This window comes from Toxotes jaculatrix, chromosome 22, assembly GCF_017976425.1.
Source record: "Toxotes jaculatrix isolate fToxJac2 chromosome 22, fToxJac2.pri, whole genome shotgun sequence".
Lineage (NCBI taxonomy): Eukaryota > Metazoa > Chordata > Actinopteri > Toxotidae > Toxotes > Toxotes jaculatrix.
Window position 1 is genome coordinate 13,146,192 of NC_054415.1, and position 22,106 is coordinate 13,168,297.

A 22,106-nucleotide genomic window follows, 5' to 3' on the forward strand; every position below is an offset into this window, starting at 1 on the left:
GTGAAGTCCTGAATTAAAGATGAGGAGAAATCAGTTTAAGAGGCAGAGAGATCAGTGACTCCGAGCACAAACACACTTACAGCGTGACAGCCAATGTCAACAAGCAGCGTTTATATCTGTGTGTGTATGTGTGTGAATATGAAGAGCAGTTCTGATTCAACAGAAATAAACAGAGTGAGTGTGTGTGTGTGTGTGTGTGTGTGTGTGTGTGTGTCAGGGCATGATGGTGAATGTGCGCATGTAATTAGGCATGGAGTGTCAAAGGGATGTGAAATACTTTGATTTCACAATTTTCATTTCAGTGCTTTGGCATATGTGTGTGTGTGTGTATGAGAGAGAGAGAGAGAGTTCCCTTGTGCTGAGATGAGATAGAGAGACAGTCAGAAGGGAAATCTCCAACTGAGGTGGAGGGGAAAGCAGAGGAAGTGTGATGACTTGAACCACAAGAAGCTCCAACAATCCAAACTCTGCTAATAAAGCACCAATATTAACTCAACATCAAAGTCACTTCAGCTGAAGATAAGTTAAACGATCCAAAATCAGCAATGTATGTATGTTATAGTTTTTCAACTTCTTCAACAGGTTAACATAACCTGCACTTCATCTAACAACCTGGCTGTATATTTAAGGTACTGACACATCTTGCACATGGGGACCACGCTCCCCTCCCATTGCTTATTTCAGCCAATAGTTAACCAACTCCTACCAACTCAATAATTCTCACTGAAGTCGAGCAGCTGTGAAGCCTCAAAGAAACGTGGACACTGCTGTCACAGAAACACGCTGATATTGCAAAAACAATGAGTGGTCTCTAGAGTTTGAATCGAACCCTTAGCTGCAAACGCACGAGTGTAAACCAAAGGAGAAACCATTCAGACTGAACGTACTTTAACATGGGGAAAACACATCTGTAGACAATGTGTTGTTAACCCTAATAATGTATCCTAACACGTGCCTCAAGTGTCTGCAACATCTGTCTTATGTCTGCTAAACATCTGCTGCGCAGCATATCTATAGGCTGAATGTCAGTCAATGCAGAAAGGAGTGTCTGGTGTCTGCTTTATATCTGTATGCATGGATCCCAGAGTTTGTGCATGTTGAAATACTGGGTACAAACACGCAGAGACACACGTGTTTATATCTGTAGGAATGTGGTCCTTATTCTGAGAGGAAATAACCATCTTTCATCAGACATGTATGCACACACTAACACACACACACACCCCAACCGCCCCCCCCAAGAAAAAGAAACGAGGGATGGGTGATGAGTCCTGTTATGATCATTCAGGATTTATTCCAGGAGAAAAGACAAACGAAACACAATCAGTCGCTCTGGCCTGTGTCGTCATGGTAACTCTGATATGTGCACATGATTGTCGAAGGCATCGGATATACAAGCCCCATCAACAGAAAGTCATCGTCATCATCATCACAGCACAATAAGTGCGGCAGGCAGTGCCCGTTCTGAGACATGAGGGCGTCGTCAATGTGACGACAGTGCACAAGATGGGAGTTTGTTGTGGTCACATGCAGAGAGTAAATACAGCCAGCCAAACTCAGCAGGCTCTGGACGAGGACACGCACAGGGAGACACCAGGTCCCAGGAAGCAGCATGTAGAGTTTTAGTCCTACAAACACTGCTTAGAGGCAGAGCTGCCCTCAGGAAAGAGACATTAGACTGACACACAGCTGCTAGCCTGCCAGCCGTACACCAGATTTACTTCTGAACCCCAGAGCTGCTACACATGCAGACACATCCTTAGTCACTTTGGGTCAAGGTTTTGATTTTTACCAGAGTTTTTGCCATGTTTACCAGAAATGCTGCTAAGCCATGAGAGTATTTTAGCTGTAGAGGCCACAGTCTCACCTGCAGATAACCTGAAGATCGCTGACCAAGAGAACACAAAACACAACAGAACACAAAATAACTACTCTAAAACTTTTCTGAGAGCCACAACCGCCCAAACATGACTTTGTATTGATCGATTGGAATGAATCAGCAAGAATTCAATCTAATCGGCAGAATTTTAGTAATTTTCATTGAAACACATTATGCCAGTAAGTTGTAATAACCAATGAGATTCTTTCTGTTTGTAGAACTGAAACTCTGATGTGCCACTGAGTGTCCTCAGCTTTTCGTGGACTCAGGCATCTCCACCTGTGCACGTCTTTACATAATACAGAGATACTAACATCATACAAGGGCATATAAGATTATGCAAACACTCATGGTGAAGTTGAATTTGACATGCTTGTGTTTTCATCTTTTGCGACGATGCACTTCAGCAGCGTCTTCGTTTAAAAAAAAAAAAAAAAAAAAGGTCAGAGGGATGTGAGCTCGTCGGGTAATGAGCGGACGAGAGCGGCTCGTCATCGCCTCACCGCCCACAACAGTGTGTTTCTGAGTCGGTCACAGCTTTGGATTTCTTCCTTTTAGAATGGCAAAAAAAAACAAAAAAAAACCAACATAAGCCTGAGTTCAGTAAACAATGCTTTCCCTTTCAGCTGGGGTGACACTGAAGTGGTGGTGGAACACTGATGGCGTTGAACTGTGCTGTGCAGCTCTGCAGATGGCAGTCACACAGTGCTGGACAGTGTATAAGAGCAAACTGCAGTGGGGAGTAAAGGGGAATTCAGCTTTTTTTTTTTTTTTTTTTTTTTTTTACATTAAACATTCCATAGAGGATACAATCAATCAACTTCCCTCAACACACACACAGACTCACTCACTCATCCACTCACACATGCCTGAAAAGCAAAACATTCATATATATTAATTTGAAAATGATCATTCATATTCACAATGTATTTACAGTAGCATCTGAGAGTCATTCAGAAAACATTATTTTTCTCTCTCTCTCTCTCTTTAGCAAACAAAAACAGCAGACAATAAAACTCCAGAGGAGCCTGAACCTGAACCCTCTGCCTGCCTCACAGCACATTCAGAAACCCAACACGTCCAGATCGAAGCAGACCACAGCATATTTAATCAGTATGCTTTACACTCTTGGCTGATCTTTGCTCCAGAGAAAAACCTGGGACACCGTTTTTTTACAACGTTGTTCATTCAATATTAATAATAATGAACATTTAAGTGATTGACATTGTTTAGGTTCTGGCAGAGATTCTGTGTCTTGCACTTATTTATTCGCACCAAACTAAAACAGATATCCTCTGCTGATGTTTCCTGTTTCCACTCCCAAGGAAAGAAAAAAACACTGAAAAAACACTTCAAAATGTTCAAAAATGCATAGCAGTAAATGAGTACGTGTACATGGTTACAGTGGCTAATCAGATTAAGGTGATCGTTGGAATAAAGCCCTTTCATGGTTGAAAGTTTCCCTCAGTGACACACGGATAATTACATGGACTGACTTCAGAGAGAAAAATGTAACATAAGACCCCGCTGTAAAAAAAAAAAAAAAAAAAAAGTCAGAATAAATACAGGTTTCTAACAGCTGAACGAGAGCTGTAATTCAGTAAGAAACACTAAAAAGTTAGCTTTCTCTGCGATGCTGCTCTGAGACGTGCACATGTAAAAAAAAAAACACAATAAATCAGGTAAACTGGCCTCTGCTCACACACCTCACTCTGTCAGCTTTACTGAGCTGTAACTCTGCTACGACCGCAGCAGCTGCTCCGACAACGCACATCAAGTCACTGCAAATCTGTCACCAGTCTCCGTACGGACAAAAGGTGTCTGCTCCACGATAGTGCTGTCACCGCATAATGTAACTATATTGTGTTTGCATGAAAAGTGCTTTACAAATAAAACCTGATTGGTTGATTGAGCCTGATGTATTATTAAACTTATGGTAGAACTTTCACTTACTTTAGGGTATATCTTTGAGCTTTACTTCACTGCTGTAACTCATCATTTATTCACAGAATTTGATTTAAAATATCACTTCAAAGAACGGGTCTGGTTATATTCTATATTTTTTTTTATGTGAACAAATCCCAAACAACACTCACAGGTATTGCCTGTGTAGCCAAGATAGTCCCAAATAAATGCATTATTTACTCCTGTCAGAGTAACATCTGAACTACAGCTCCCAGATGTTTCAGGAAATAATTTAGCCTTTCACCAGCGGGGTTGGAGCTGAAAGCCACATACCGGACAGGGAGGTTGGACATGGCTGATTTCGGTAAATGGGATTTGTCATCAGTTGAAAAAAGGATATAGGCATCTTTATTCTTTAAGTGATAAAAGCTGGAGAGCAGTGATATAAAACTAAGAGCACATGGGGAAAGAGCGGAAAATCCAAACATACATCAACACCGTGATTGTCCTTGCAGAGCAGAGTGAGGAGGGAGACAGATTTACATTGGACAGCATTCACAATTATCTTGTTGTGGTTTGTTTTAGCTTCAGAGCCAAATAGGTTGATCTTAATAAAACAATGCAGCCAGCCAAGAGTGAATTCCAGAAGGCTCGGCTGAGTGTTGATTTACCGTCATCTGTTACCTTAATTTGACTTTAATCCAGCTGTGGTCTCGCACTCGGCTCGTGTGCCATGCAGATAAAAACACGCACTGTGAATAATTTGCACATACTTTTCAGCAGCACTCTGTGGAGATAGTAAAAAAAAGCAAATGGCAACAGATTAGGAAGGGAAAGTCAAAAGTCATTAATGTCCTCTCCAGATTAATTTGCAGAGTTCAGCCCTTAGTTGTAGTTCACTTGTGTCTTGAGCAACTTTGAATCTGACTAGTTCTGTTCTAGATAATTCACCAAGTACTGTAGAATGAACCAAATTATCTTCATAGCTAGCACTAGTCTTTGGCTACAGTTCACAATAAAGGGATCAGTAGAATTGCATCAAATAAAGACATGACAATCTGATATGTGTGACTGAGCACCCAACGCTTAGGCCATCACCACAATTTAAGCTATTGTTGTCATATCTAAGTCAAGAGAAGGTCATGTTCAAGTTAAGTCTGAGTTCCATTGAGAAAAAAGTCAGGTTGAACCTAGTTTATCGGTTATAATGAGATATTAAGCTGTGGATTTCAGTTGATCCAAAAAAAAAAAAAAGAAAAGTCCCCAAATTATGCAAAAAAACCTGTTGTCCCACCCAGACAGCGAGCCAGCTGATGTTTTCTGCTGTTACTGCTAACCAACCAGGCAATCAGGCGATCAGGCGAAACGTCTGACTAGCACTGAGAAAAAATAAAGCTGCGTCTAAGGAGATAAGTTCACAACTCAGTCCTTGGTGGTGTAGTCTGAAACCAGGTCTGAGACCTCAATATTTAAGTCACAGGTCACTACAGCTCTGCAGTAAGGTCACAGCTAACGTGTTGAGCCCTGGGAACTGTGATGCCACAACACCTGGGCCGTGACAGACAGAGACCTAAACCAGGAAACCGGTGTTTTCAAGCACACAGTGGTGCAGCTGCAGTTTTCCCTGAGCACTTCTGAACTGGGCGCAGCAACAAGGTGAGATCATGGCTTCGTTGGGGGTGGGGGGATCAACGGCCAGCGACAGCTTCGTCAACTTGGATTTTTAACTCCACGTTGGAGGCGGTTAAATATCTCTGAGATGGTTTCTAACGCGTCCTGTCTCTTGTCGCTACCTTGAAACTGCATTGCGCTGCTTGTGGCTCCTTTGTTTGGGAAGTCAAATGGCAAGCCATGTTTAGTCACAAACATTCTCAACTGGAGGCAGTTTTCCAGTAAATACATACTTCTGTTTTTTCCTATCCTGTCCTAACACTTGCTGCATGCTTCATAGTAACCTGTGTGTGTGCCCCTTAAAGGGCGATCGTTATAAAAGTCTTATAAAGTAAGAAAATAACAAACAAATCAGAATCTTTCAGACAATAAACAAGTTGTACAATGCTCTGACATCCACTCTGTTGTTTTTTTGTTTGTTTTTTTTTGTACAAAGGTTTACAATCTCTACTCTCTGAAAAAACATAAGTGGATGGCTGCTAATCTGTGTCTGAGAACATATCTGAGCCTCTCTGTGCAAAATAGGTAAAGCGCTTACTCATGTTTTCACATCTCAACAGTCGTATGGTACTTTTAAAGCACTTCTTAAAGCACAAGCAAACAGACGAACAAGCCCGTAAGGACATAGAAAAGGTATTAAAGGTGCTATGTGTAGCATTTTTACGTGGATAAATCATTGTCACATTAGTTTGCAACATCAGTAGAATTTGTGTAAACATCACTCTGAAGACTGTCAGCCTCTACGTTTCACTCAGTTACTGGGTCGGATTTGGAGGGAAATCTTCTCGACTGCTTTACAGAGAAGGGTGCTGATTTCAGAGAACGCGGTGAAAGAAGGGGGGTTATGGGAATATTTATTATCTGTGGGGTGTGGGGTCTTAATCTAGAGAAACATTTGCACAATCAATAGCGACAAGTTATCTCTGTGGTTGTGGTCTTATATTTACAGTCGTAATACCAAAGTAGCACTATCAACTGGACAATGATATGTTTGCTTAAAGTTACACATAGCACCTTTAAAATGAACATTAATAATAATAATAATAATAATACAAAGTAAAACAATCCAGTTGCCAACAGTCAAACCTAAGTTGAAAAAAGCTAAATAAAGTGGTGAAGGAAAGACCAGATTGAAGAGGGAAGTTGATGCTGACTGACATTGAATAACATGATACCACCGGCCCCTCCTGAACCACTGGTTACTGCTCACGCTCGGAGCAGTTGCCACCCATTTATCATTAAACAGCAACCAATCACAGCTGGCCGTACACAAATCCTCACTGAGAGTCAGTGGCCGTTGCTGTTCTGGTGGGAGGGTGGTGGGAGTACAGTATGGCGCTGTGTGGCTTGAATCGGTGGGGTGGAGGCAAAGTCCTCTGCTCTCCCGGGAGCAGGGCGGGGAACTGGCTGGGGGGCGTCCAAGAGGAAGTACAGTGAAGAGAGGGAAGGGACGAGGAAGAGGGCGATCCTCTTCCTCTCCTGTTGTCCTCTGTTCTTCACAGCGCAGTGGCCTCCCAGCTGGTTCCCCGCGGGACCTGGCGTCACTTGGTCTCCGTCAGCACTGGGGCGGGCACCGCTGAGGGGTGTGGCCGGTTCAGCTCTGCCCCTGCAGCGGGGGAAGAGGCTGCGGACGCCAGGCTGCAGGGTGTGACTGGAGCGGTGACACCTGAGAGGGAGGACTTAACGGTTAAATCAGCAACCTATTATGGTTTTTATCATTCTTTAAATGCTTGTTCGCTAAGTGTTGCCTACACTCTGATGAACTGTAGTAGAACATTACAAAAAAGTATGAAATGCTTGTGGGGAGATTCAGAACTTCAGTTGCTCAGCTAGGTTTGGACTATTATGCTTTGGAGGAGGGTTTTAATAATCAAGTCTTTTTGTCATGCACATATGTTCTCTTCCCTCTCTGGAGCCACTGATACTACTGACTCACATTCCTTGCGTGGAGCTGCTATGTTGTTATCAGTGGAAGAGGTTTTGCTGGCGGCAGCGTTGGTGCTCTGGCTCTCCGCCGCCTGGCCGCTGTTTTGGCTCTGAGCTGACTGGCTCTGGCCGGTCTGGCTCTGGCTTTGGGCCGGCTTCTGCGTCTGACTCGCCCTGGTCAGCGTGTTGGAGGCATCCATGCTGCTCCCCATGCTGCTGCCAAGCTGCAGCCGCCTCATGTGCCGAACCACGGCGGTGGCATTGAACGCTTGCTGGAGAGAGGAAGGAAAGATAGGAAGATGGAAAACTAAAGAAGGAGAGAGCTCTCAGTCTGTGTATCATAAAGCTCGTGAGAACAGCATTTTAATAGTGTCTCTTGCTAAAATAGGATGTTTTGATGTGACATATCAGTGAGAGGCAAAGAAAATGAATATCAGTTGGAGAGAAGTGTGAATATGAAGCTTTTATTTCAACCTGTTGTCTGGCATAAGATCAATGCACTGTTTCCCGAGTAAGAAGAGGAGGAGATTATTTTTGGTGATTTTTCATTTCATAGTGTCTTTGAAGTTACAGGGCAGAATCTGCTTTCAATGAACTAACATTAGCGCTAAACTTACCGTGATATAGAACTCTGCTGCACTTTATCCTCCATTAAAAACACCTGAGGTTCAAATGTTACACAAGCTGGGCGTACGATGAAGAGCTGAAGCTGCCATACTGTGTGAGCAGCAGTTCTTAAAGAAAGAGTGATTCCTTTCATATCTGCAGGTTACCTTCTTTTCTTCTAAGAACATCAGGAGGTGAGCCAGGTATTTACCTACAGACACATTCATCTTCCAAAAACGCAATCATTTGAGGAGCTGTCCTGGAGCAACACAACAGCCTGCTGCAACAGATCCAAGACCACAGAGAAAAAAAAACTGTAGTAAACAAAATTTACCCTCCATTTGCTCTTGGCAAAGTTCTTTCTGATCTGTCGGCTGACTGACTCATGGATGTTCTTACAGAGAGCTGTATCCCCAGCGATCCTAACACACACACACACACACACAGACACACAAATCCGCTGTTAACACTTCTGACTGTACATCAATATCTATATTGATTTTAGGCCTTTTTGTTAGCCTGGGTTTGACACTGTGTGTGTGTGTGTGTGTCTGAGTGTGTGCATGTGTGTGTCTCTCACCAGGGGTGTCTGAGTGCCTGTTCACAGGTGAAACGCTTGGCTGGATCTTTTTCCATCAGACTGCTGATGAAATCCTTGGCTGAGAGAAAAAAAAGGACAGTAAAAAGTCCAAAAAAACCCCCCAAAACACTGCATCAACTTAAATACATTTTTTAGATAATTCTTAAAGTAATCTACTTTAAAAAAAAAACAATTTATGACCCAATGACACTGATAATTGACTTTTTAGAGTGTGCAGTTCCATGGAGTGCCATTTTTTTTTTCTGTAAAACATATCACAATCAATCAAACACCCAAATTTGGTTTTTACTGCCACGCTGTGCAGCTGCCACACACTTATACACACACACACACACACATTCCACACATTCATTACAGGCGGATGATGTCAGAGGCCACGATGGAGAGGTGATGTGTGGTCCATATGTGCCACATGTTGGACAGAGGAGGAGGAGGAGGAGGAGGAGGAGGAAGGACAACTGGTGAAGAAACGAGGAGGAAAAGGAAGAGGGAGGCTCACCTGAGTCTGATATGTCGTCCCAGTATGGAGCGTCAAACTCGTAGTCGGCTTTCAGGATCTGTTCAAAGAGCTTGGAGTCGTTTTCATCGTAGAAGGGAGGATAACCACACAGCCTGCAGACAAGGAGCTTAATCAGTCGATCACTGTCTGATCAATAGACTGATCAATAAAGAAAATAATTGATAGTTGACTTAAGACCTTGTTGATATGGTCAAAATGGCAGAGAACAAAGTGATCTTGTAACAGCCGTAGTTAATGTGACAGCCCCTCTGCTCTCAGTGTTAGCAGCAGTCGGATGTATCACCTTAATCAAGTTAACATGAGATTACTGGTTTCCAGTGCTGGTGAACAACCAGTCTGAGTCTCCATAATGAGCTGCTGGTCAACTAAAAACATCATCTGCACCTCATTACTCAAGTTCTGGATGCACCAAGAGATTTTCATAAAAACTCATTAAAATGCCGTTCTCCATCAGTACACACACACACACACACACACACACACACACACACACACACACACACACACGAAGACACAAAGGAACAAAAGAAAAACACCAGGAAAAAAAGGAAAGGAAGGAAGGCTGTGCCCGCTGTGAGGATCGAAAGGGTTTCCATTTGTTTTTCTTGTTACTCATTTGGTTAAAGACTCACCTGTCACTCAGCTCACCCTCCACTTCATCAAACACACTCACAACACACACACACACACACACACACACACTAGGATGGAAGGAAGGAAGGAAGGTCCCACCTGGTGTGAAGAGATGCTTCCCTTTTATTTTTCTGCTTTCACATTTGGTTGGAGGCTTAGTCGTCACTCACCATCCATCCCAGTGAACACACACACACACAGACACACACACAGACACACACACGGACACACACACGGACACACACACACACACACACACACACACACACACACACACACACACACACACACACACACATACTCTCAGGGTCCTGGGTGATTATCATGGCTGATTACCTGATGTGATCTTTCCACCTGAGCAACAGCTAAAAGCTAACAAGGTCTGAATCCCAACGCTAATTCTGCTAATTGCCGGCAGGGAGCCGCTCTTTCTTTCTCTCTGCACACACAAACACAGACACACAGGAACACACACACACACAGCGTCACTCTCTCTGCTGAGCTGCCGGCAGCCACCAAAACCTCAATTTACTCACTTTTAAAGAAAAATTACAGACAAATCACAGACAAGTTGGACACAAACATTTGTTCAGTTGATGCGTGCCTTCCTCTCTGCCACATCCCACGCTCTGCATCCCATTAACCTAATGCTGACCTCTGACCTCTGACCCCTGATCCGACCTCATGCTTCAGATACTAATGTGTCTGTCAGGTGGAACACACGGACACATATACACACGTATGGAGACACATGCAGAAACACACACACCTTAAAATAATAAAAGCAGTGACTTCAGGTGTCAGTAGTGTTGTGGGGGTCATGCTCCACAGAAACACACACATATGGGGGTTAGTATCCGACACATTCCACACACTCTCTAAAACTGCCTGGTGCACATTATGGTAAGCACACAAATACTGTAGTTTTTTAGCATGTGCACACAGACATAACAAAAGTGAACGATGTGTGTGTGTGTGTGTGTGTGTGTGTGTGTGTGTGTGTGTGTGTGTGTGTGTGTGTGTGTGTGTGTGTGTGTGTGTGTGTGTGTGTGTGTGACACACCAGAGGGGGGGAAGAAAAAAAAGTGAAAAATAAATCTAGCCTGCAGCTCCATGTCCATACAAGGCCATTCAGCAGAGCTCCATCTGGCTCTGATGACGGCTCACAAGCAACATCATCACACACAGGCACAGACACACACATAACACACACACACACAGGCAAACACAAGCAGGATAAAATCAACAAACATGCATGACCACAGCAACTGCTTCATGTTCAACTACAGTCCAATGTGGTGCTATATGACCTTTGAGGGTATCAGGCTCCATACACACATTAGCATACACAAGCACACACTGCTACACTGTTATTAGTGCATGACAAATCAGAACCATGGAGAGTGTCGCTTATTGTTGTTTTATGACTTTTTAATACATACACAACCCAGCTGCTGGTTTTGTGCCTGTGCACAAAATGAAATGGAAGTGAGTCCCTCACATATGTCACGTGTGTTCCTGACATGTTAGCAGCGATGTTGATAGTGTCCATTCAAATGACATGAAACCAGTTTTAATAAGCTTAAAGCTGCTTTAATCAAAATTTTCATATTAATGGATCAAATAACTGTATATTGTGAAAGGTGCCGTTTGTAGTGACAAACTCACAGAGGATTATCACCTCACTCTGCGGTTCCCCTCATCTCTACAGACGCTTTTATCCTCTTTCAGCTCAGTAATTAGACTCCTGCTCAGGCTGAGGAGGCCAGAGAATTCCATGTGGTCGCCAAACTTTATGAACCAGTACGAGCGACAGTTGCCCGGTGAGGGTGGACTTTGCCTGTGTGCGGTCTTTTAAGCAGTCCAGTCACACATGAGTCGAGTCTTGGAGCAGACAAAAAAAGTTTTGTTGGGTACTCACAGGATGTAGGCGATCACTCCGATGGACCAGCAGTCCACTGCCTTACTGTATGGCTTCTGAGCAAGAACCTCTGGAGCTAAGAGAGTCAGAGAAAGAAGCAGTTAGTTATTTTGGGTCTATAACTTCATTTTGCAGTGATGGTTGTTTACCTATGCTTAAAACTGGATTGTGTTTATAGTAGCATCTCACTTTCTTTGTCAGCTTGTGGCTTGTTAAAGATGTATGTGACGTTTATGTGAAAAAGTAGTTTTATGAGCCTGAACACAGAGAAAATTAGTAGGCTCTCCATGCCTATACAAATGAAAATCACATGTCATGTTTGGTTGATGGTGGGAAATTTTCTGCAGGAGGTACAGGTTCTCACGGCCTCAAAAACTTGTACCTGACATCAGAGAGACCTGCGACTATCAAACCCAAGACATTTCTGTGGTCTTCTCTGCTCTCTGTCTTTGTAAGGCCATCTGGCCCAGCCTGACCTTCCTCTGCAGCTCATTACAGAGGCCCCGCACGGAGCAAATTACTGTTGACAACGAGCTCACCATAACATCACCTCACACATACACACACAAGGCTGGCTGGAAACAGATCTGGCACGCGGACACACACGTAGCAAGATATGAAGAAATACCGCTCGTATCTGGGGCAAAATACAAACTCTGCACATGTGTGCTGAATCAGAGTGCTTCGGCTTGTTTATAGGTCTGCGCTGACTCATTGTGAAGGTGTGTGTGTTGTTTTTCTGGATTTAGAATTAGGACATTGTTACACACTGAGGTCATTGTGTCTGGTGCTCCCTCCTAAAAGTGAGTGTTGGGTCAAGATGTTACTTTGGTTTAGAACATGTAATGTTTATGTCATGTTTATACAGTAGAAACCTGATATTTTTCCTTCTCTTTGATTCTCTAGATACTCATTGTTTGGGTGTTTTGCACACAGCACATACTACAAATAACCTGCGAAACACTGGGTGGCACTTCATCGAATTTGCGTTTCAGCTCCAGATAACTACTCAGCTCTCCTTTTGTTACTTCTAAACAAGCTCCTGTTGCTGTTGATTTTGTTGTGCCAAAAGTTGTTTCTCCTTATCACAAACTTCCAAGATTGTTTGTCTCATTTTCTTTCTTTTTTTTGTTTTTGTGGGAGAAAACTAACCCTTTGTCGTCATGGTAACAATAGTATGACCCAAAGGAGCATACCAGCGGCAGGCGTACTGACCTTCATCATCATGGTAACAATAATAAACATGCAGTTAAGGTTGTGGAATGGTAATGGTCACAGTTTGGTTAGGCTTAGGCAGAAAAACAACTTGGTTAGAGGAAATTTTTCATCCTGGTTACAATAATAAACACAGTTTTGGATCAAACAAGCTACGCTGACTTTTGGTTTTACAGGAGAAACAAACAATGGTCTGTCAACTTTGTTGCTCTTCATACAACTAATGAGACATAACTGGAGGGATGTTAACAGTGAAGCAGCTGCAGGTGTATGACATATAGAAGTTGATCTAATCGTAGTTCAGTGGACATGTTCAGCATCGATTCAGCAGATATTCTGGCTGCTCATGTATAATTAAATGGTATAATTACATCCTTAATTTAATGTAATTCCCACTGAAACAGGTTGCTGGAGTAGGACATAAGAGATCAATCGTACCAATAGATCAATGAGTTGATCATTGTGTTCTATGTTTTCATAAAAGTTCAGTTTAGGTTCAGGTTCCTGCAGTATGGTAAATTAGAGTTACAATACTGGCCCGGGGAAGTAACTTGGCTGATGGAAGTTTGTCATTAGTTGGTAAAACAAAGCAAGTCACTGCACGTGCACGTACTCATGCTCGTGATTCATCTGGTTTTCATTTGGTGAGCTCCAGGGTTATTTATACCCAAGTTATATTTAGACACACATTGTCTGGGTTGAAATGCCCTATGGCCAAGCAAACCTCTGCAGGAGAGTGAGGAGGGTGGGGGTCCAGTGTGAAGCCCCAAATGATGGGGGAGAGAGATGGATGAGAGAGGTAAGGGGGGGGGCAAGAGTGACTGAATGTGAGGATATAACCTTTTAAAGTCAAATCCTGTGTGTGCATCTGCATGACTGTATTTGAGTCATTAGTACCTACAGGTTGAAGTAATTCCTCAAACTGTGACACAGCATGAAGCCCTGCTGGGTGTAGTACAGTTGGTCTAATGGGGGCACTACAAAATCACTTTAAAAAGTTCAACATTAACTTAACTTAAAACTCTTATTTGTGTATCTGTGTGTCTGTGCTTCTACGACAGATTTGTTTATGTGAGAGTTTGTACGCTGTTTGTCAGAAACACGATCAGAGCAACCAGTCTGTTTGTGTTCCACCATGGAAGAGTGTGCGCTGTCAACACTGAACATCTGTCTCTTACAACACACACACACACACACACACACACACACACACACACACACACACACACACACACACACACACACAACACACACACACACACACACACACACACACACACACGTTCACATACACAAGCAACTGAACTCACAAGTACACAGATACACACAAATTCACACAAAATATAAAATATTTGTACACATATACTCTGTAACACGACTACACACACCTACACACACAGCAGAGCTCCATGTTGAATCTACAGAGGGGGGCTGTCTGTCAGGGAGTGATAAGCACGAATGGTGTGTGTGTGTGTGTGCCTGCAAGGTGTACACAGACTGACTATCTGAACACCACACACACACACACACACACACACACACACACACACACACACACACACACACACACACACACACACACACACACACACACTGCTCCAGATGACACTGAACGAACAGAGATGATGCAGGAAACATAAACGGTGTCAGGTGGAAATGACATGCGCTCATTGAATTGTTCATGTGTCTCGCTGGATTCACGCCCGCTGAAATCCAAGTAAAGAGAGCTCAGTTCATATTTAACTTAGCTTACTACCCACAGTAGTAGCCTCACGTTATTTCCAAGGACAAGAAGCATTTAATACAACTTTATTAAGTTTACATTAAACAAAGCTATGTTCACTACAGCACACTGTGGAGTCCACTGTGGTGCTGAATGCTATCAGAAGTCAGTCTAACATTAGAAACTATTACTTCCTGTAAAATTAAAAGCAAAACAAACAATTTGAAATTCTGAAATATGAAGCAGAAATCTACCCTCTGTCTTGCTTCGAATCTTAATTTTTTTTAATCTTATACTTGGAACTAACTGCAGTGCAATACAGAAAGAATACTGTTTCTTTATTTCCATGTCTTCTACATGAATCATCAGCTGGTGAGGCTTTTTCCTTTACAGCACTCTGTTTTAAACCGAGTCAGCTGGAAACATTACAAAAGGACGGCAAACATGGAGGGACCAAATCATGGAGGGAACATTAGCTGAAATTGCTCGCTACAGCTGAAAAACACTGTCAGTGACAGTTGTCGTTTCAGCAGACGGTGTCAACGCTGCTAATTAGGAACCGTTATTTGAAATCAAGGACCCAGTGTCTTAAATATTACCATGAATTTTGAGTGGTAACTCTGCCACTATTATTCCTAGAATACTTGTCATGAACAGAAAACCCGACTAAGCCTAACCCTAAGTAGCAACACAGACTGAGGGGGGTTTCAAAGACGCCATAGTGGTGATTTTTTGGGGGGAAATATAAAGAAACAGATGAAAGATTACAGGCTGTCAGAGGTGATTAAAGACTGACTGACTTACCCACATATCCTGGAGTACCACAGGCAGTGGACATAACGTCGCCACTGCCCTCCATCTTGGAAAGACCGAAGTCGCTGATCATGATCTTTGACTCGTCTTGAGGATTAAAATACAACAAGTTCTCTGGCTGGAAAGAGGAGACAGAAGAAAAGAATGAAAAAGAGAGAAGTGTTTTTGTGTCATATCTGTGAGTTTGACTGGTTTTAAATTTATGGTTGTTTTGGTTTGAAGAAAAGAGTCCGACACTCTCTTTTCTTCATCATTTTACTCTAAGCTGCTTTATGGAGGTTGAGCTGACCAATCCTCTCTCTTCCAACAGCCAGCACGCGCCACGATGACCCACAATGCACTGCATGTGCTGAGCCACAGCCATTATTTTCTGCAGTAAATCACTTGCGAAGAGCGAACCACTTGTAAGGATTTAAAATGTGGGAGTGGAGAGTGTGTCTATGCATCTGTGAGTGTGTGTGAGTTCCAGTACCTTCAGGTCTCGGTGCACGATGCCCATCCTGTGAAGATAGTTAACAGCGTCCAGGACTTGTCGGATCAACGTGCTCGCATCCTTCTCTGTGTAGAAACCTTTTTCCACAATTCGGTCGAACAGCTCGCCGCCGGACACCCTGCAGAATAGGAAGAAGTGCGTGTGTGTCAGTGTATGTGTGTAAAAAGCATTAGCATGCACGCACACACACGCACACAGACACATGGCAGTAACTGGCAGCATTGGGGGTCGGGGGGTTGGGTTGATATTTCTGGTAATTTATGAGCTGTAGATGTTTCCAGCCAAGAGTGTGTGGAAGCTGTGAGCCACACACACATACACACACATTACCCTGCAGTGTTTACCATACCTTTTAACTTGTTCATGTTATTTTTGCAAATGTGCTAAAAGTTGGAGAACAGATTCTTCTATATTTTCCTTCCACTTCTTCACACTGATTTTCTGACTTCTCTCCAACTGGAATATAGAATCCTATAATTTTTAGCTAATATTTCAAAATCAATCTTCAATCAGTATAAAATCTGTGTTTTTCTCATTTTGCTTTCACTGACATTTGACCCAAGAAAACACTTAAGTTAATATACAATTTCTTCCCTCTGGCAGATTCTTTCAATAGTTAGTTTAATGTTTTATGACTCCAGACCACATGCAATAACTTGTTTGGGTATATGGCACATACAGTATGTGCAGGTAACAACTAGCTCATCACCTCCTGTACAGACACGTAGCTCCCCCTGCTGGAGGTTCACCACCTTTATCAGCCCAAACAACAGAATCTAAAAATGTTCATGTCTCAGGAGCCACTGCGCTGAGAGTATTTGCAATTCAAACTGTAGCACAAGTACATAGTATAAATTACTGTAGCAGCACAGTAGCAGTATCTAGTAGCAGTAAAAGTGATGACAATAATAATAATAGTAGTAGTTGTAAAAGCAGTAGCAGCAGCGATCAGCCTACATCATTGTATTCTCTCCTTATACTGTAAATATTATACTGTTTATAGTTTGTGCTTTAAAGAACAGCAAAGGACACACAATCACACACATAAGCATCAGACGTGCACATACAACACACCACAGACACAAGAATGAACAAGGGCAAACATGCTCGTGCACACACACACACACACACACACACACAAACACACAGTTGGCCGGTGCATCTGTGGGGCGTCGTCACGGCGACAGATCAGATTAGAGCCTGTGGAAGTTAAACTCTAATGAAGTTTCTGAAAAAAAGAGATCAGAATTAATTGCTAATCCTCTCTCTCTTCAAAGAGGGCAGCGACTCGTTTGGTTTCAGAGGCAGTCATGTCTGGGAATGACAAGAAAGGGCTGCACGCGCATGCACACAGGCGCACACACACAGACACACACACATACATGGCAAAAGGGAGATCAGCCACCAGGCTGCATGGTTGCGTAATCGTTTGCGTAAGGGGACCATGGCAATCAGACAGGAGCACCCACACAAGTACACACACATGCACATACACACACACACAGATACAAGGGCAGGATCACACACATACACACACCTACACACACAGACAAAAACATATTAAAAGCAAACGCATACACACAAACGCACAAAGACAAGCATAAAAAAAACACACATTTACACACACATCAAAGGCAAACAGTGCACACACAATTAACATGGTGTCACACACATGCACACACAGAGGCTGTAAACTGAGGCTGGAGGGTTGTTAAATGAAATCTGTTCAGCTTTTCTCACTTGATTTATTCTGAAAAAAATCTCAACCCATCAATAGTAAAGAGGTCAAAGGTCACAGCGCTCTGATAATTTCGATATTGTCTCGGGATCTGTTGGATATCGCTCCCTGTTTACTACATATTTCAATATATGAATCCTCAGTGATTTTATACATCACCACACCACAACACTACGTTCAGCCAACAATCCCTCATTATGAGTTGCATTTTTAAGATAACAAAATTACAGTTGTGCGACTCTACACCGATCTGAGATAACGCAAAGTGATGATGATCGATATGTCCGTCACTGCTCGCTGTAGAGTAAACTACTAACTAAACAACAATGCATTCAACTAGAAACTCCTCTGTTTCTGACCTTTAAAGGCCTCACACACCAGAGTCCATCCACACAGGTCACTTATTTAGACAGATTAAACCTCTTCTGAGGAGTGTGGTGGTGCACACACTGTGCTTTCAGTGGGTGGGCTCCAAAAGAGATTTTGAGAACACAGCACGTTCCATTTATGCCGACTTGAATGAACGCCACTGTATGGCACATGAACAAAATACTGCATGTACGTTCATACTGACTAAAAACACTTGACGTGGCTAAATCCAGATGGAAAAGGCACTGAACTGTCTCTGTCGATACTCAAGAGCTGTGAAAAGACAAAATAAAAGCTTAGCACAGCATCTTCACAATCCGTTGTTGTTTATCAGCTCGAAGACTCAAATTCAATGCACTTCAAGTAAAAAAGAAATCAAGAAAAGTCCCATTTTAATAACGACAACACTGATAAAAACACAAACCTAATTTGAAATCACAAACTGGGAAAGTGTGAGTGTGTGTGTATATATGCAGAGTAAACTTGCCAAGCATATAATAAGATTTCAAAGTTCAAATAAAAGAGATCAGTGGCATCATTTTAAATTTCAAGCCATCTTCAGACGTTTGCTTAAGGACAAAATGTTTCTGGGAGTAGAGTCATTGTTGCTTTCCAACCACTGATAAATTTCAGGTATCGACATTCTTCCAGAGTAAACATTGCATCATTCATCCTTCTTCCCATTTCCCTGTCTCTCCATCCATCTCTCCTCCATCAGCTGATCCATTTAGAGGCAGCCATTCGTATCGCTCTCTCGAGGGTTGTGCATCAAGGCTGACAGCAAACCTTAATTTCAAGCAAGTGTGTGTGTGTGTGTGATGCATGCTGTTCACCATGGCAGAGATGAAGAGCCACCGCAGTCCCAGGGCCAAACTAACTAATCACAGCATAGACATCTGACTGGAGCGATCGAGCTGCTGCGGTGATTAGTCGACATCCGGGGAGAAAAACCCCACCGTTCCTAAGCCTGCGCTCACACCTCCGCTTTGCTTTCTTTCATCCAGTCGACGTTTGCTTTGATCACCTCACCACTTAAATCAGATTAAGGTAATATTGCGGAAACTGTCATGTAAACACTATAATTATGCTGATTGCATTAAACGCCTAATCTCTGTAAACATAACCTGATTAACACAGCTCGACAGCTAATAAGCAATGACTCAATAAATTAATAAATAAATTAAAATTAATCTGATTTGGTCATTTGTTCTTGCTTACAATTTGAGTACGCGCCAACAGAAACAATGGACACTAATAAAATGTTTCTTTTTTCTGCTCCTTATTTTGTAGAATTAATAAAAGTGACCTGTAGGCTACCTCACATCCTTCCAGACATAAATGAAAAATTATCAAACAAAGGACAATTTGTCTGGAATCAGTATCACAAAAAAAATGAGAATAAACTTCTAAGATCCATATATATGAAGGGATGACAAACATTTTGCAAAATTACATATAAAATGACAAAACTGATGTTGAATGCCATAAACTGCTTTCCTCTGTATTCCAAGTTAATTCTGACAAAACTCTTCAAACGAAATCCTAAAAGGCCCTGCACAACCACACCACAGTGATGCAACAACATGATTAATCCACCAAAAGTCAATATAGAATCATTGTGTGGTGTTTGGGGGGCCTGTGGGAGAATCCTGCTTTAACTCCTGCATTTTATTTACTATTGATAAATACTATTGTTGTCATGTCAAAATGTACATGAGCTCTTGTTAGAGGGCAAGTAAATCACAGCTGAATTCAAATAAACTGCTGGCGGTGATCACAGCCCTGCTGTCAAAGGACATTTACAGTTATGAACACGAATGAAAAAGCACCAAAATCAAACCACAAACTGTATTTTAATACGTCAAATTAAAACCCATCCTGTCTAAAGCTTTGATGAGACGATGCATCATCACAGTCACACGCTGGCAGTTTGTCTCTACACTGAACGCGTTTTATCTTTTACTGCCGTGCAATTCACAGCGCAAAGATCATCAATATAAAGCCCGCGTTGCACTCGGTTGCATCGATTTTCATAGCCGCACGGACTGATTGCCTCCCTGCGGTTGAGGTTACGTAAGACAAGCTGTAATGAACGGGACTGAAGGAAACGCTGTGAGACAGCATCGATCTGCCACACTGCAATTACACAGAAAATATTCAAAAATCCTCGTCCCTAAAGGAGATTTCTGTCTATTAGGAAAAAAAAAACAAGAACTGAAATCTCAGTAAATGTGAAATAATTATAACAAATAATATTTATTATATTAGTGGTTGGTACAAATTCACGTAGCAGAAAAGCCCCAAGTTGTTGTGCTGTAACATGAAATGAGAGACACAAATGCTTTATGTTAAAACAGATCCGCTGTATTGTGATGAAGATACTGTGAACTGCTTAAGAAAGAGCAGCCTGCAGCACTGAGGCCAGATAAAAAGGCAGACTGAACTATACTCTCCCCTCTGATGTTTTTAGCCAAAGTCTTACATTTTTCAGCATTCTTCTCCAAAATAAAACACATCTGTCTGTGACTCTCTCTCTTAGAGAATTGTATGGGGTTCATCATTACTTGAACTGAATTTTATTTTAAATAGTCAACTACTTTGTTATGATAAAAAAAAATTATCCATGCAGTTTTGACCCTACTTTCATTGAATTTTTTTGGCCATATATTATACAGTGCTTTCACTCTGGAAACATGTCTATATTGTGTAAGTGCTGTTCTTAAGTTTGTTTTATCTTCAGACAGTGTGATAAATAGATAACTAAAATGATTAAAACAAATATTTTGTTTGTATTTGAGTTATTGTTGTTGACATATTGAAATATAGCTACTTCATATTTAATGTTTTGAGGCATTTCAAAACTTCACAACAGACTTCTCATACTCACAATACCTCCAGTTGCAATTCTCAAGGTTGCTCTAAAATGTTATAGCCCAGATGTAACCTCCGACCCTGTAACTATGGCAACTAACCCATATTCAAAGAGCAGATGGTACGTGGAAAAAAAAATGGAAGAAAGAGAAAATGCAAGCGAGCAGGAGAAAGGCAAGAGGTGATGGCGATGGAAATGAGGTGTGAGAGAATGCAATGATGTGAACGAAGCCGAGGGCAGAGAGTGTGAGAGAGGAGAGACAAAAGATGCAGGGGTGAGGGGAGGAGGAGGAGGACGAAGGAGCAGAGGCGAGGTCTTTCCTGTTACTGTCTCTGCCACCCAACTTCTAAAATCTGAGATAGCTTTCCCTTTCAAAGCAATTCACTGATGTTAAAAAATAAAACAACAGCTTACACAGTCAAAACCCCTTGAGATGATGATTTACTGACTCTGTAAACCTGTGCAATAAAGTATAAAAGGAATAAGTACAAACCAGCAGTAATTATAATAAAATCAATCACTACCCAGAGACACATTAACTGCAGCAATGACAGCAAGCAACGCTTCAGCTAAACTACCAGTCCTGAATTCCTGTTTCTTAAATTTGGAGAAAGTAAAAACGTAATTGCAGCTGTAAATTTGGTAGTAAATCACTTTAATGTGTCAGTCTTGATCCCCAGCCTTCACCTAGAACTGCTGAATAATGAGGCATTATCTTTCAACATTTAATAATATTGAGTGAGAGAACTTCAAGCTACAGTGTAAAATTAGCCACACAAAAAAAAGTAAAACTGCCTGGAACATCAGCTTCTTTCACAGCAAATAGGGATTATTGTTTACGTGTCTTGTAACAAACAGTAATGACCGTAACAAACAGGCGGTGACAGCCAGACAGGAAACAGAACTACTACTACTACTGAACTGGTTAATCCATGACAACAGGAAACTCAATCAAAAGGTCAACACTGTAGGTAAACAGCTTAATCAGAGTAAGACCTCTGACTGGAGTCTGGCCAACAGACGGATTTCAGGTTCTGTAACACACTTCTCAGCAGGCGTGTTGAAGGAACTTCAGCTTTGTGAAAGGCTGAATGTGTGTCTTAATTTACCATTTGCCTGCCTGAAAAGAAAAGAACTGAACAGAAGTGATTAAATAATCTGCTTGTTGTAACTTAAAGTGAGTCACTTGTTTTTTTTTTTTTTTTTTAAAGCTTTTTGGCTG

General features: G+C 42.0%; 1 protein-coding gene across 1 annotated transcript in view; it reads right to left on the reverse strand.

The window, feature by feature from the left end:
- Positions 1 to 6,529: 6,529 nt before the first annotated feature.
- Positions 6,530 to 22,106, reverse strand: part of camk1da (calcium/calmodulin-dependent protein kinase 1Da) — a 43,694-nt gene continuing 28,117 nt past the window's right edge. Inside the window, exons 4-11 of the mRNA XM_041029813.1 lie at positions 15,885 to 16,023; positions 15,404 to 15,530; positions 11,662 to 11,737; positions 9,088 to 9,200; positions 8,568 to 8,646; positions 8,322 to 8,409; positions 7,392 to 7,653; positions 6,530 to 7,121 (exon numbers count right to left, since the gene is read on the reverse strand). Coding sequence (XP_040885747.1) covers positions 6,997 to 7,121; positions 7,392 to 7,653; positions 8,322 to 8,409; positions 8,568 to 8,646; positions 9,088 to 9,200; positions 11,662 to 11,737; positions 15,404 to 15,530; positions 15,885 to 16,023 — 1,009 coding nt within the window. The 3' untranslated portion in view covers positions 6,530 to 6,996. The remainder of the gene's footprint in view (positions 7,122 to 7,391; positions 7,654 to 8,321; positions 8,410 to 8,567; positions 8,647 to 9,087; positions 9,201 to 11,661; positions 11,738 to 15,403; positions 15,531 to 15,884; positions 16,024 to 22,106) is intronic.